Here is a 16,524-nt window from a genome sequence, read left to right on the forward strand (position 1 = left end):
TTTAAGTAGGTTTAAATAAAAATATATGATTAACGATTACATTTATTTACACATCTAAGCCATACCTGTGTGTCTTACGCACACATTGACGCGTGTACAGACGTCGTCGTGCCTATGTAGATTCAAGGACGCGTATTTTGTATGGCGTGGCCGCCTGTGGCGCCGTTGTACGTTCACGACGCCGTAACGTGCACCGCGCGGCACCGTGGCCCATCGGCCGCCGCGCCATTTTACGTTGATGACGCCGCAATGTGGACATGTGGCCGGCAGGGCTACTACGAAACTCGAAGTTCGTATCGTACCGTCCCTCTCACTCTCGTATTAAATAATATAAGCGCCAGCGGGACGGTACGATACGAACTTCGATTTTCGAGTTTCGTAGTAGCCCAGCGGGCCCTTCAGTCCAAAGTAAGCAAAGTTTATGCTATGGGTACCTAACCTACTAAGCATCGAATAAACAAACATTCAACATAATTTTAAACATTTAACATTATACATACATACTTAAATTAGTACATTACTGCAGAGGCCATGAAGTAAGGGATTGATGGACGAGTTCGGGGTAGACGGATAAAACGAGTCCAGCAATCCCTGTTCTGGCCGAGGTTTGTGTAGTGCTTTTCTCAAACAATGTGAGGAAATATTTCATTCATCCATCCATCCATCCATCCATCCAGCCATCCATCCATCCGTCCGTCCGTCCGTCCGTCCGTCCGTCCGTCCGTCCGTCGCATCGCATCGCATCGCATCGCATCGCATCGCATCGCATCGCATCGCATCGCATCGCATCGCATCGCATCGCATCGCTTCGCATCGCTTCGCATCGCTTCGCATCGCTTCGCATCGCTTCGCATCGCTTGGCATCGCTTCGCATCGCTTGGCATCGCTTCGCATCGCTTGGCAGCGACGCCAAGCGACGCCAAGCGACGCCAAGCGACGCCAAGCGACGCCAAGAGACGCCAAGCGACGCCAAGCGACGCCAAGCGATGCGAAGCGATGCCAAGCGATGCGAAGCGATGCCAAGCGATGCGAATCGATGCCAAGCGATGCCAAGCGATGCCAAGCGATGCCAAGCGATGCGAAGCGATGCCAAGCGATGCGAAGCGATGCAAGCGATGCGAAGCGATGCGAAGCGATGCGAAGCGATGCCATGCGAAACGATGCGATGCGAAGCGATGCGATGCGATGCGATGCCAAGCGATGCCAAGCGACGCCAAGCGACGCCAAGCGACGCCAAGCGACGCCAAGCGACGCCAAGCGACGCCAAGCGACGCCAAGCGATGCGAAGCGATGCCAAGCGATGCGAAGCGATGCCAAGCGATGCGAATCGATGCCAAGCGATGCCAAGCGATGCCAAGCGATGCCAAGCGATGCGAAGCGATGCCAAGCGATGCGAAGCGATGCCAAGCGATGCGAAGCGATGCGAAGCGATGCGAAGCGATGCCATGCGAAACGATGCGATGCGAAGCGATGCGATGCGATGCGATGCCAAGCGATGCCAAGCGACGCCAAGCGACGCCAAGCGACGCCAAGCGACGCCAAGCGACGCCAAGCGACGCCAAGCGACGCGAACCGATGCGAAGCGATGCCAACCGATGCGAAGCGATGCCAAGCGATGCCAAGCGATGCAAAGCGATGCCAAGCGATGCCAAGCGATGCGAAGCGATGCGATGCGATGCCAAGCGACGCCAAGCGACGCCAAGCGACGCCAAGCGACGCCAAGCGACGCCAAGCGACGCCAAGCGACGCCAAGCGACGCCAAGCGCGCCAAGCGACGCCAAGCGACGCCAAGCGACGCCAAGCGACGCCAAGCGACGCCAAGCGCCGCCAAGCGACGCCAAGCGCCGCCAAGCGACGCCAAGCGCCGCCAAGCGACGCCAAGCGACGCCAAGCGACGCCAAGCGACGCCAAGCGACGCCAAGCGACGCCAAGCGACGCCAAGCGACGCCAAGCGACGCCAAGCGACGCCAAGAGACGCCAAGCGACGCCAAGCGATGCGAAGCGATGCCAAGCGATGCGAAGCGATGCCAAGCGATGCGAATCGATGCCAAGCGATGCGAAGCGATGCCAAGCGATGCCAAGCGATGCGAAGCGATGCCAAGCGATGCGAAGCGATGCCAAGCGATGCGAAGCGATGCGAAGCGATGCGAAGCGATGCCATGCGAAACGATGCGATGCGAAGCGATGCGATGCGATGCGATGCCAAGCGATGCCAAGCGACGCCAAGCGACGCCAAGCGACGCCAAGCGACGCAAGCGACGCCAAGCGACGCCAAGCGACGCCAAGCGATGCGAAGCGATGCCAAGCGATGCGAAGCGATGCCAAGCGATGCGAAGCGATGCCAAGCGATGCCAAGCGATGCCAAGCGATGCCAAGCGATGCGAAGCGATGCCAAGCGATGCGAAGCGATGCCAAGCGATGCGAAGCGATGCGAAGCGATGCGAAGCGATGCCATGCGAAACGATGCGATGCGAAGCGATGCGATGCGATGCGATGCCAAGCGATGCCAAGCGACGCCAAGCGACGCCAAGCGACGCCAAGCGACGCCAAGCGACGCCAAGCGACGCCAAGCGACGCCAAGCGACGCGAACCGATGCGAAGCGATGCCAACCGATGCGAAGCGATGCCAAGCGATGCCAAGCGATGCCAAGCGATGCCAAGCGATGCCAAGCGATGCGAAGCGATGCCAAGCGATGCGAAGCGATGCAAGCGATGCGAAGCGATGCCAAGCGATGCGAAGCGATGCCAAGCGATGCGAATCGATGCCAAGCGATGCGAAGCGATGCCAAGCGATGCGAAGCGATGCCAAGCGATGCCAAGCGATGCGAAGCGATGCCAAGCGATGCGAAGCGATGCGAAGCGATGCGAAGCGATGCGATGCGAAGCGATGCGATGCGATGCGAAGCGATGCCATGCGAAACGATGCGATGCGAAGCGATGCGATGCGATGGATGGATGGATGGATGGATGGATGAAAAATATTTCCTCACATTGTTTGAGAAAAGCACTATACAAGCCTCGGCCAGAACAGGGATTGTTGGACTCGTTCTATCCGAACTCGTCCATCAATCCCTTACTTCATGGCCTCTGCAGTAATGTACTATTATGCACCCAAGACTCGAGAACAGATATTCGTATTTCTCATACAAATATCTACCCCTATAAATTTCACCTTGATACCTCCACGCGTTCCTGAGAAAAAGCGTCTTAACAGAAAGACAGACGGACAGAAGGACAAAAATGAGGTACGGAACCCTAAAAACGACGAGGAATGCGCGTATTGCGCGTGCATACTCGCTCGATAAATGAGGATAATCTGCCATTTAACGTTACCCAAGCTTACCGGTAAATAGTAATATAAATACCGTTAAAATGATTTAACGATACTTTTGAATTAACGTTAATTTAATGAATAGCTGATAACGTTACCATTTTTTATACCGGTAAAAAGTAACGGTAAATCGTTTAACGTTAATTATGATTTAACGTTAAATCTGTTGACAGTTGGTACCGTTACCATTTTTTAACGGTATTTGAAGCCCTGGACTGAACAAACAAATATTTTGAGGTTATGTGACTATGTGTGTTGTGTCACGTCACGAGTCACGTCAATCAAAGCATCTGCGACTCTGCGTCAAAGAGAGAGGTCGTGACGGTCGTGACTTTGGTCGTGCGTGACGTTTTTTAGCCGAACCAAAAAAAAACTACAGAAAACATATGACGAGCAAAATTTATTGGTTTCCGAATTTTATTTTTTCATCAAACTGTGCTCAGTAATAAGTAATAAGTGCAGAACTGTATCTTTGTTGCAGTTTGCATTTCCAGTTTCTCTTAACAGACTTCCCCTTAACTTACCCGACGTTTTTTTTCTCCTCTATTTTATTTTCTTCTCTGTGGTGTGGTACGCAAATTTTGACGTGCCGTTTTGTATCTCCTTGATGCACATGTATTTTCACATAATTTGTGTAAATAAGCTTAATTATCCGTTTAAAATTATATAGCCGCAAGTCTATCTGTCATAAAAGATGCAGGGCCCAGCAGTTTTTATGGAAATATCACTGGAAGATCAGGTCAGTCAGTGCAACCTAACCTAAGCCAACTCAGCTATTTTGTAGTGTAAGTAGTATCTATATTTTGTTATATTTGCAGGCTCAAGAACTCCGGAAATATTTTAAAAGCTTAGGTGCTGAGATTTCAGAGGAGAAATCCGTTAAGGGCATTGAAGATGACTTACACAAAATCGTCGGAGTCTGCGATGTTTGCTTCAAGGAGACAAGTGAATCGGATATCGAAGCCATTCTTAACAGTATTGTCTCCATAATGGTATCTGTATGTATCAGCTGGTCATCGATTTTTCGGAATTTAATAGGACTGATGCCAGGATATTTATTTGGTGACTACATGTTTCGTATTTAACTGTGTCCATATTAGATCTAGCAACCTGTGCTATTTATAGAAGCAATATCTACCTCAAAAAAGATTAAGCTAAAAAACAATTAGCAATTAAAATCTTAGTTCAGTTATATAAAATTAATAATTGTTACAGTAAGACAGGCAGTTTGTCCAAACCAGTCCTACAGTGCCTCTAGGATGATGTCGAAATAATTTACTAAGAAATGATGATTTCCTACTTTTTTTAACTGCAGATCCCATTGGAGAGAGGTGAGAACCTAATTTTGGCATTCAGCCAAAGACTCACAAAGGCGCCTGGCCCTAAACTAGGGATGGTTGCTCTCCAGTCGTAAGTGACTTATCAAATACTAGCTTACTATGCTTGATTCTTCTTGAAGTTTGTTATTGTTATTATTGCTCTTGCAAATTTTTTTCTGTCTATGTTAAGTCTTTAAAAAACATTGTATTTCTTTTATTGTTTCAAAAAGTTGCAGAGCTAATCTAAATAAAATGTCTAGTTAATTCAGGGTGGTCTTCCTTCAGACATCTGAAGAAGTGCAAATGTTTAATTCCAGCCTCTGGCGCTTGTACAACAACCTTGAAGCAAACTCCCCGCTTCGCTACCATGTTTACTATCATGTGATTGAGTTGGCAGCAAGAGTTGGCTTTGTCCAAGAAGTCTTCACTGGGGTGGAACAGCTACGCAAGGAGTTTGCTACCTGCCCACCCTCTAATGAGCAAATGCAGAAGCTGTACCGATTGCTGCATTTGGTATTGAAGGATCAGAACAGGTATTTAAGAAGTACCTGTGTTGTTATATCATATGTCAATGCTTTCTATTAATAATACTTATACTTGGTTTGGATAAGTATTTAACGGAACATAAACAAAACAACACCAATTTGTGTCTTAAATATTGAAATTCCCTCATAAAACTATCTAAGCATTTATGTTTCTGTATTGAAACACTAGTCTAGTTTGTATTGCAATGACAGATAAGTAAAATTTATATAATCTTTGAATGTACCAAATCTGGCAGCTGAAGTTTGTTTTCATTTAGTTAATTACCTAAATGTTTCAAGTATAGTTCTATACAAAAACAAGAAACAATTTTAATAAAGTGGAACAGTTAATAAGAATGAAATCTTATTAGTCTCTTAAAGCCTTATAACTGTACAATGCTGGATTTCAATTGAATTGTAATTCCATTGCCTTGGTTGCTGGCTTTTTATATTTAAATATCTGTCAAAACAAATTCAGAGGTAGTAATCAATTTTTATTTTTCACTGCAACAAATGTGGCTCAGTCTCTTCACAAATAGTGACAACCATGAAAGGCTAAAATATGCTGTAGCACTTTGACCAAATGATTAAAGTTTTTACTAATATTACTTTCAGTGAGCTGGCCTCAAAAGTAATGATTGAGCTTCTGGGCACATACACAGATGAGAATGCATCATATGCTCGTGAGGATGCTATTAAGTGCATAGCAACTGCTCTCGCGGACCCTAACACATTCCTCCTGGACCCCCTCCTGGCTCTGAAGCCTGTGCGGTTCCTGGAAGGGGAGCTTATTCATGACTTGCTTACCATCTTCGTGTCAGAGAAGCTGTCCAGCTATCAGAAGTTTTATAATAACCACAAGGAGTTTGTTCAGTCACAAGGTACGTAGATATTTCTATATGTATTCTTGCATCAATCCCAAGAACTTGGGAATATGAAAAATTAGTTTTTATTTATCAACAATTAATTTGGTATTGTATATCATTTCAGGTCTCAACCATGAGCAGAATATCAAGAAGATGAGGATACTGTCATTCATGCAGATGGCTGAGATCAATCCTGACATCACCTTTGATGAAATCATCAACGAGCTTCAGATTGAAGAGAAGGATGTTGAGGCTTTTATCATTGAAGGTTCTTTTTTATCATACTTCTCTCCAGAACTTACTTTATTGTTGTAAAATTATCTATTATAATTGTGGCACTTCACTTGGTGTTGTGTTTTCGCGTTGCGCTTTTGACATCTCCATGTAGAAATTAAATAGTACATATCTTTCATACATGCAAATATTTCAGTGAATATGCCAAGTGAAATGCCAGCATTTGATAATTAGTATCCACCATATTATATTGCCACCTCACTCAGACATATGTGGGCGGTATCATGTTTCGTATAAAGATTAAAATTGAACCAAAAAGTGCTGCATCATCGGCTTGCTAAATAAAAACCATTCCAGGGTAATGATAAGTTTGTATTGTATTGTACAGTGTTGAAGACGCGTCTGGTACGCGCGCGGATGGACCAAGCGGCGCGCACGGTCCGCGTGTCCAGTACGATGCACCGTACGTTCGGGCCGGCGCAGTGGCAGCAGCTCCGCGCAGTGCTCTCGGCCTGGCGCACTAACGTGCACGCCGCGCAAGACTCCATGGCCGGCGTCGCCACCGCGCAGCTGGAGTATGCGCAGCAACAGCAGAAGGCTTAGATTTCACTAATGCAATAAATGTATAACAGCTATTCTCTTTGTTTTATTGACAGCGGGCCCTTTTTTTTGGAGTTTATGGCTGTTGCGGCGGGATAGAAATATATTATTTGTGTAGAAGATTGTTTTATTGGTTCATAATAGGCGTTACAAGTCTACAGATCACAAATCGCCATCTTTATTTTGGCAAAGCAGTGTAGAGGTGCAACATCCCGAATGCGCCATCTATCCACACAACTCCGAACTAATAGAGAAACCAATAGTTCTCTCGGTCGATGAGTCCTCTATTAGCTCGGTTGAAAGTAGACAGATGGCGCTGTGTGTAACAATGGCTTAATTAAAGCTCATGTATGAGCTTTCGAAACAATTTGTTATGAGATGGTATTTTTTGAAGTAGTTCACCTATTTGGCAAGAGAATAGTAACATAACCGTAACATTGCAACAAAATTAAAATGTCTTGACGACGGTACATAGATGTCGATGCTTGATAAACTTAATTTGCTTTTTTCCTAAGATTAGTTCGCGATGTATGTATTCGGGAATTTATTATTTATTAATTGTTCAGGGTCGTCAAAATAAATATTCACACAGCATGCTGGGGGGCTGCTACGAAAATCGAAGTTTGTATCGTACCGTCTATCTCACTCTTTAATTATAATATTAGCGTCAGCGCGAAGGCAAGATACTTACGAAGTTCGAATTTTGCACTTCGTAGTAAGTATAGTTCTGCAGGGCTACTACGAAACTCGAAGTTCGTGTCGTGCGGTCCCTCTGACACTTATACTATTTAATACGATAGCGAGAGGGACGGTACGATACGAACTTCGAGTTTCGAGTTTCGTAGTAGCCCTGCTGTATCGTCCGCGGACAGCACATTGATGTGTGACTGTAACGGCGCTACGCTACATCGCGTGATTTCCAGACAGGTGCTTAGAGAGACTTTAGTAAGATACTTCATTCAGAGATGTTGAACCACTGTGTTGAACAGTGAATGACTAAAGCGACGTGACACTGACACACCTAAATTGTGTTAGTTGTCTGTTCATCGTAGTAGTTTATCTATTCGATACTAGATGGCGCTAGAATTTCAAAAATTAACGTCCAGCTTATTCTTCTCGTTCGGAATATTCGTTTTGTTTATAGTTCGCCGTCTAAGGGGTCTCCCCATCGTCGTAGAATCGGCTTTAGCCGATCAAAAAATACTTCAGGTATGTCTACGAAATAAGAGCGAAGAAGACGTCGATCAGCTCGCCCGACGCGAAACGACCTAGGTACCTACGGAGGGTAAAACCAAGGACCATAAATAAACTATATATTACATTACTATATACTATATATATTTCTGGCCCTTGGTAAAACGTCTTTTTCGCTCTTACCGCGTGGAAATAGAGCGTTTTTTGATCGGCTAAAGCCGATTCTGCGTCGATAGATGTGGCATGAGAGGCGACCCTAACCATCCATTGATGGACTGAACATTAATAAAACCATGAGTCGTACTTACAATCGTTGCACACCAGTTGCACACAACTTTAGCATGCACCTAATTTATGCATGCTGTCTATTTGTATTGTACAAGTTTGACGTAGGTAGGTACTAGTAGGTAGGTACTTGCGCTAACTTGCACACCTTGCACACAAATACGCAAGCTACACACACGACCTTCCCAGTTACCTGCTTAGTGTAATTATCATAAAAAGCAGAATGACACAATAAAGAGGATGATTAGTATAGACTGACATCTTTCACAAATGAAATTATAGTTCTTCTTAGTAGCTCTCTTTGGTAGCTCTTCAATATTACCTACGTGCGAATTCCCCAGTAGGCCACATTTTCCGATGGATGATGATGATGAGATAGATGGCTCGTACTACTTCCCGTGTTCGTCGGTGCTGTTCCGGTGCTTTGTGTTCGTGATGCTGTCGTTTCTGTTCGGGTTGCAAGTGCACACGTACCTTTATGGGCCGAAGGAGGGACTCGACGGCAGCTTTAATGACATCAAATACGTCGTGATGCAGCTTACAAGAGGACTTTCTGAGGTAGCGGTTTATGTCTATACATTACAAGGTAGGTAAATATGAAAGATGATGTAGATGTAGAGTAGAAATTTTAAGCCTTGAAAGTAGGGATGCGTTACATAAGCCAGGCATACAATGGGTAGTAATAGTTTAGATTAGTAACCTACTACGAATGGACGCTAAAACTAGAGCTCGGCAAAGCAAAGCAAAGCTTGGCAAAGGGGATGGTAATTTCAGAGATGAAACTGTTATATATCTATATATTCACCTACTTCTATAGGTAGGTAATGGTTTTGCAAGTTTCTTAAATGAGCCAGCGCACTTTAGAGCGTTTCGCGTAGGAAAGCGGAAGGAAGAGCAGGTTCTAACTGTGGGCCAAGGGTAACAATCGAGAGATCTCTCCAGGAAGATGTTATGCCTGGGGACCGAAGTCCGAAGGAAGAGCGTCGGAACTTGTATACCTATATGCGTCCGAGTTGAGAAACTCAATGGCGCGATGCAGGGATGTTGGAGTTTCTATATTAATAATAAGTAATTCATATTTCCATACTATACTACAAATGCGAAAGTGTGTGTTTTTGTGTTTGTCCGTCTTTCACGTCGAAACGGAGCGACGGATCGACTTAATTTTTGGCATAGAGATAGTTTATGGGCCAGTGAGTGACATAGGCTACTTTTTATACCGGAAAATGCACAGTTCCCGAGGGAACAGCGCGCGATAACCGAATTCCACGCGGGCGAAGCCGCGGGCAAAATCTAGTAAATAAATAAATATAGCATGGTCATGGGCATGGGACACTTAGACACCAATTGACCTAGTCCCAAACTAAGCAAAGCTTGTAATATGGATATATTAATATATATTTAAAAGGATAAACTATAATTAAATATCAAATAAAATATCATGGGACACTGTCCCAAACTAAGCAAAGCTTGTACCTACTATGGATACTAAGCAACGGATAAACATACTTATATAGATAATACGTACTTAAATGCATATTAAACATCCAAGACCCGAGAACAAACATTCGTATTATTCATACAAATATCTGCCCCGGACCGGAATCGAACCCAGGACCTCAAGCTTCGTACTGACCATTGGTTTGAAGCCTAATCCAAATTTTTTGGTCGTGATCTAGTGGATGATAACATGTGGATGATGCCTTCGATATCATTAAAATTTGTCCGTCCCTTCATATGAATAAAATTTATATGTTATCAGCGCATGATTAACACACAATAAAAGCCGTAAATGAAGTCAGTTTTACGAAGTGTACCTACTTCGTAAAACTGACTGATCAGTATCAAAAGTAGCGGATCATTTTTTTACCCTGTCGTACTGAATTGACACAGTGACAATCTTGCATGGCGTTTAGTAGGTACGTGGCTGTAAAACGACAAAGTACGAAAGTGTACAGCTACTTATGATGCTGACTGTACTGACTTAGTTTAATTTACGGACAGGATGCTCTTACAACGCAAGCAGTGTACAGTCATCAGCACGAATATCTGATACAAGAAAGCGTGCATAAATATCTGACACGACTCTATTTCTAGGGTCGGTAGGACGTGTCAGATATGTTTGCACGCTCCGCTGTGGCAGATATTGATGGAGATGGTACCTTCTTTACCGTTGTGGTTCCTCGGCTGGGTACAGCTTACCTATCTATGCGAATGTTTGCAAAAGGTGAACCGCAAGCATGAGCGCTGCAGTCAGAGATGGAGCGAGTGTCGTCGGCGCTGCCGGCGGTGGCGGCGGCGGCGGGGCGCGCGCGAGACGCGCTCGGCCCCGCGCTGCGTCCCGGCCGGGGATTCGACCTCGCTGACTATGACCGACAGGTGACGTTTTACAAGTGGCCCATCAGTTAGATGCAAGAACGAGCGGTTGTAGAGAAATGAAGCGTATATCATCAGCGATGTCGGCCGTGCAGTCATCACGGTTGCGACGGAGGCCGAACGCGCTCGAGACACCGATGTTCAAATTCTCCAATTATCCAAAGGCTAAAAGGGTTGTGTAAATAGATGTACTCGATTAAAACAAAACTACTTATCCATTTATGGCTTAGGTTCTACTTTATGAATTTCTGTGAGATTTGATCAGTTTTATTTTTATTCCAATTGCGTGGGACAGACGTGAAACTTTTGCTGGTTCAACTGTTTACGAATCGAAATTGTGTGCCTGCGTGTTTATGCGTCGGCGCTCGCCACAAACTTACAAAGGGTAAATAAAATAGGCAAATAAACGATAGGTGTTAAACTAAGAAATTACACCCTTTACTTGGTCCTCTGCTAGGTACCAATACGCTCGTTAAAGTAGATCAAGGTAAACAAGAAAGGTGTACATCGCTTACGGACATTCGCAAAATTAACGCCTGACTCAATCAGTGATAGATAAGGTTTTCATTTAGTTTAACGTTATACCTAGTTGGGAGATTACGCGCTGGAATCGGCTGGCGCTCGCATTCTGGACACCGGGACACGTGGGTCACTTCATGTACGAGTCGCCGGTTCCTGGGCGCTGCACCTGCTCACGTCGTGATGTGCCGCGAGTGCCAGTCCGCACGCGCCATCATTCAGCCCGGCGCGCTGCCGGGCCAGTGCTGGGCCTTCAAGGGCGCCATCGGCGAAGCCACCATACGGCTGCTAGGCCAATATACGTGACTGGCTTCAGCTCGAGCATATACCAGCGCATATTGATCCTACAAGTAAATATTGACCATTTTCTTTAAACCTGGCTGCCGCGTGTCTAAATGACTTCTGCGTCAAGCGTAATACCGCGCATATTGATCATCATCATCATCATGTCAGCCGAAAGACGTCCACTGCTGGACATAGGCCTCCCCCAAGGCTCTCCACTCAGACCGGTCTTGTGCTTTTCGCATCCACCGCGATCCCGCGATCTTAACCAAGTCGTCGCTCCATCTTGTTGGAGGCCTACCGACAGCTCGTCTCCCGGTCCGCGGACGCCATTCGAGAACCTTCTGGCCCCATCGGCCATCCGTCCTGCGAGCAATGTGCCCCGCCCACTGCCACTTTAGTTTCGCAATTCTTCGGGCTATGTCGGTAACCTTAGTTCTACTGCGGATATCATCATTTCTAATTCTATCCCGCAGAGAAACCCCGAGCATAGCCCTCTCCATAGCCCTCTGAGTGACTTTGAGTTTTCTCATGAGGCCCATCGTTAGCGCCCACGTCTCAGATCCGTATGTCATCACTGGCAACACACACTGGTCAAAGACTTTGACTTCAAACACTGCGGTAATTTGGACGAAAAGACACTACGAAGCTTCCGAACGCTGCCCAGCCGAGTCGGATTCGACGAGTGATCTCTTTCTCAAGTTGGACCTACCTAACTGGACCGTTTGTCCAGGTATACATAGTCGTCAACAACTTCGAGCGCAGAGTCTCCGACTATTACGGGAGTTGGTACAACATGGACATAGACATGACTTTCGTCTTGTCCATGTTCATTTTCAGGCCAACTCGGTCGGAAACTCTACTGAGGTCAGCGAGCATAGCACCGAGGTCCTCCATGGTCTCAGCCATGACTACAATGTCGTCGGCGAATCGAAGATGAGTGAAGTACTCGCCATTAATGTTGATGCCTCGTCCTTTCCAGTCCAAAACCTTAAAAGCATCCTCCAATGCAGCGGTGAACAGTTTCGGAGAGATCACATCTCCTTGTCTGACTCCCCGCTGCAGAGGAATAGGCTTCGTGCTCTGATCCTGTAATCGGACGGACATAGTGGCGTTTTCGTACAGACACTTCAACACTTCGATATACCGATAGTCAACTTGGCACCGCTGGAGAGCCTGCAGCACAGCCCAAGTCTCGATCGAATCGAAGGCTTTCTCGTAGTCCACAAATGCTAGGCAAAGGGGGAGGTTATACTCTTCAGTCTTCTGTATAACCTGCCGCAGCGCATGTATGTGGTCTACGGTACTATAGCCTTTTCGGAAGCCGGCTTGTTCGGGAGGCTGGAAGTCGTCAAGCCTGCGTGTGAGACGGTTTGTGATGACCCTGGAAAATAGCTTGTAAACATGGCTCAGAAGTGAGATGGGTCTATAGTTCTTCAGCAAGGTGTTATCACCTTTTTTGAAGAAGAGCACCACCACACTTCTGTTCCATGCTTTCGGCGTTCTCCCTTGGTGAAGGACGGAACTAAACAGCGTCTGAAGGCCCTTAAGGACTGGTCTACCACCCGCCTTCAGGAGTTCGGCTGTAATTCCGTCGTCACCCGGGGCTTTGCCATTCTTAAGCTGCTTGAGGGCCATACTAATCTCGTACAGGCTGACGTCCGGGATGTCTTCGGTATAGTGTCGGGTTAATCTAGCCCTCGGTCTTTAGCTAGATTTTCGACAGGTGTTCGGGTTGTCGTGTATAGCTGTCCATAAAACCTCTCAACTTCCTCCAACAGCTCAGGTTTGGATGAAACGATTCTGCCGTCGTCGGTCTTGAGCTTCATCAACTGGCTTTGACCAACAGACAGATCCCTGGTAAACACCTTAGAGCCCCTGTTACGCTCAATAGCCTCTTCAATACTGGTAGTATTAAATCGGCGTACATCGCGCTTCAGAGACTTTGAGATCTGTCTGTTGAGCTGCCGATGCGAGAAGCGTCACCAGAAGACTGCAAAATCATCTCACGCCTCACCTCCATGAGCCTAAGGGTGGAATCCGAAAGCCTTTTGGTTCTAGTACGGCGGGTCTTGAAGAACTTAGACCCGACCATATGGACAGCTTCACAAACCCGTCGTTGTAATCGTCCACCTCGCTACCTAGGCATTCGAAACGATTTTGAAGTTCGAGCTGAAAGCTCTCGGGGTTTGGAGCTGAGCAGGTTCTGGGCGGAGCGTAGATTTCATCAGTCGAGACCTTTCAAGCTTGAACTGGATATTCAATGAGCCTCGTACCATACGGTGATCACTCCCGGTTTAAACGCACTGATCACGGAGACATCATTGAATATGTGCTTTTTCGTCGACATGATAAAATCTATCTCATTCCTCGTAACACCATCAGGGCTCATCCAGGTCCACTTCCTATGCTCACGTTTCCTGAAGAAGGAGTTCATCATATAGAGTCCCTCCTTCTCCATAAAACCGGCCAGTAGGTGGCCCCGGTGATTCCTACGCCCACTCCAAATTTCCCACTCTCAGTTCTTCACCGTCTCGTTTGCCCAGCTTTGCGTTAAAGTCCCCATAACAACCGTAAAGTGAGTTTTGGAGCTATGCATGGCTCTGGAAATATCCTCATACATAGCCTCCACCTCATCGTCGGAGTGCGTCGAGGTCGGAGCGTATACCTGTATGACCTTCAACGAATATCGTTGGGTCATTCTGAGTACAAGGCATGCTACCCGGTTCGACACACTATCGATCTTCACCACGTTGTTCACGAGGGACCTGTGGACGATAAACCCGACACCTCCTGGGACTGGTGTTCGCCCTCCCGGAAATAGAGCAAGTTACCGGACTTAAGAGTTATCGTGTCCTCCCCCTCTCTACGGACTTCTGATAACCCTATGATTCCCATCGTAACCTGCTCAATTCTTCCTCCAGTTCCAGTATCCTTTCATCGGTCCGCAGCGTTCGGCAGTTATATGTTGCCAGGGCCAAAGGTTGTCGTTTTTGGTAGCCGGGCCTCTGCGGTGATTAGCTATAGCACCCCCTGCCCCGCCGTTACCATGGCCGCTACCGGAGCCAGGAATAGCAGGGCCGCCGGGGACTAGGGGTCTGGGCTGATTGTGTGGATTCATTAGTTTTTATATCTTGTACCTTGGGGGGAAAATGCCTTAGTCGCCACGCTTGGCAGGCGGGTTGGCGACCGCAGTTATATCCGATAGTTCGCGGAGGACGCTGCTGCCCATCCTCCGGTTTATCCCTTAGTCGCCTCTTACGACACCACGGGAAGAGAGGGGGTGGTGCAATTCTTGACCGACACCACACGGTACATATTGATATACAGTAATTATTAAACGTAACAATAGGTACCTATAGTCCTAAAAAAAACCTTTTTCATCTCTAAGGCCCTGTTTTTCCCACGCATTGATAAAATTTAAGTGACAGTATTTGTGATGCGTCTCCGTTTGTTTTGTCCGAATAAACAGAGAAGGCATCACATTTGTCTGTCACATAATGAGCCACCACCCGCTGAAAACTACACGTATCTAGTGCAGATACGCGGGTAATACGTAGATATATAGTATGGTTGAGCGGGTTTGCACTATACGGATGATACCTATACCTACTCACAAGATTATGTACTACTGGCTTGTTCTGAGAGGAGGCCTTTAGGGTACTACAAAATTCGAAGTTCGTATCGTACCGTCCCTTCGCTCTCGTATAAATTATAAGTGTCAGAGGGACCGCACGCCACGAACTTCGAGTTTCGTAGTAACCCTGCTGTGCCAGCAGTGGGACGTAGGTATATAGGCTGGGATGATTTATATAAGAAAATACAAACTGAGACATGGATGCACAAAAAAAAACAGAAAAAGAGACCAGCGCTGAGAATCGAACCCAGGTCCTCAGCAATCCGTGCTGCGTGCTATAACCCCTACAACCACCACTGGAAAGGAATCTAGACACGAATTTTTCCTATGCATATATATCTCAGATTGCTTATTACTACGCTACTTATGCAGCAGCACTAGCGACATCTATGTTCCGCTCTCATAGAGACGTCACACTCTTTCGGGACCAACCGCTCACCCAGACAAGAGATGTCGCTACTAAACAATCAAATTATGATTGGTTTTTTGGAGTCTTTTTGTATTTTTTATTTCAACTCCAAATTTGTTACTTTTACGGGTATCCCGTGAAACCATAACGAAAATACAAACCACACCCGTATCTTGCAGGGAAATTATGGCAGCGCCGCGCCTGATCCAGCTAGAAGGCTTACGGTCGCGTTCGGACCCGACTCCTCACAACTTCGGCACCTTCGAGTACAACAAAGAAGCGAGTCCCATACAGTATTCGAGGTGCTGCAGCCGTCGCCGCGGGGCTTCAACATAGTGCGTGTCAAAGTGCTGTCGAACTGGGGCACCCGGTGTACACGTGTGTCTACCGCGTCAGGGTTCACGAGACCTGCTTCCCGGCCAGACCCCGAAAAACTCGATTGCTTCTGAGGAGGATGTTAATGTTGAAAACGAATAGGACTGCGATCTAATAAAACCTACCTACTTATATGCAACTTTGTTGCTAAGAGAACAAAACAAAAAAGCAAAGTTAAAAGCAAAATAGAAAAGTTAGAAGTAGTTGTAAATGTTTTTAGTCACACTCCTAGTAGTCAAGGTTATATTTGTTTAGTTTTTAACTTAATATTAGTGCGGTTCAATGTAACGTATAAATTTAGCCTTATTTTAATTTAGCTTATTTTATAATTCTAAGAACTATTCCTGTCCATAAAAGTAAACTTAATTTAATGCTCCTACATAACTCTTTTATTACGAGCTTAAGTAAGCACCGTCTTTAGAAATCGACTTTAACATATTGTTTTTTTTTTGCAAAATCCATTACTCTTGAGCCATTAATGCCAGGTGCCCAGTTAGGGCTATTGTGTCCTTGCACAAAACGGGAGAAAGCCAAAACCAAACAGTAGATGTTAATCTGGGTGTCCGGCAGCCG

General features: G+C 46.1%; 1 protein-coding gene and 1 pseudogene across 1 annotated transcript; both read left to right on the top strand.

The window, feature by feature from the left end:
• The first annotated feature begins 3,896 nt into the window (after positions 1–3,896).
• LOC141438684 (eukaryotic translation initiation factor 3 subunit M-like) lies at positions 3,897–6,909 on the top strand. Its single transcript, XM_074102578.1, has 7 exons — positions 3,897–4,070; positions 4,150–4,329; positions 4,647–4,741; positions 4,968–5,183; positions 5,790–6,055; positions 6,165–6,308; positions 6,663–6,909. Exons 1-7 carry the CDS (start codon positions 4,026–4,028, stop codon positions 6,875–6,877), a joined length of 1,161 nt encoding a protein of 386 aa, XP_073958679.1. The 5' UTR covers positions 3,897–4,025; the 3' UTR covers positions 6,878–6,909.
• A 1,801-nt stretch (positions 6,910–8,710) lies between these two features.
• On the top strand, positions 8,711–16,312 carry LOC141438587 (SUN domain-containing protein 2-like; annotated as a pseudogene).
• The last annotated feature ends 212 nt before the right edge of the window (positions 16,313–16,524 follow it).

This window comes from Choristoneura fumiferana, chromosome 19 (assembly GCF_025370935.1).
Source record: "Choristoneura fumiferana chromosome 19, NRCan_CFum_1, whole genome shotgun sequence".
NCBI classification, from domain to species: Eukaryota; Metazoa; Arthropoda; class Insecta; order Lepidoptera; family Tortricidae; genus Choristoneura; species Choristoneura fumiferana.

What these genes read in the sequence shown, in the direction of transcription:
- LOC141438684 (XM_074102578.1), top strand. Translation starts at nt 4,026, where the DNA reads ATGCAGGGCCCAGCAGTTTTTATGGAAATATCACTGGAAGATCAG. An exon ending in GGGATGGTTGCTCTCCAGTC is followed by an intron (nt 4,742 to 4,967) that starts GTAAGTGACTTA and finishes GTTTAATTCCAG; the next exon opens with CCTCTGGCGCTTGTACAACA. An exon ending in TGAGGCTTTTATCATTGAAG is followed by an intron (nt 6,309 to 6,662) that starts GTTCTTTTTTAT and finishes TGTATTGTACAG; the next exon opens with TGTTGAAGACGCGTCTGGTA.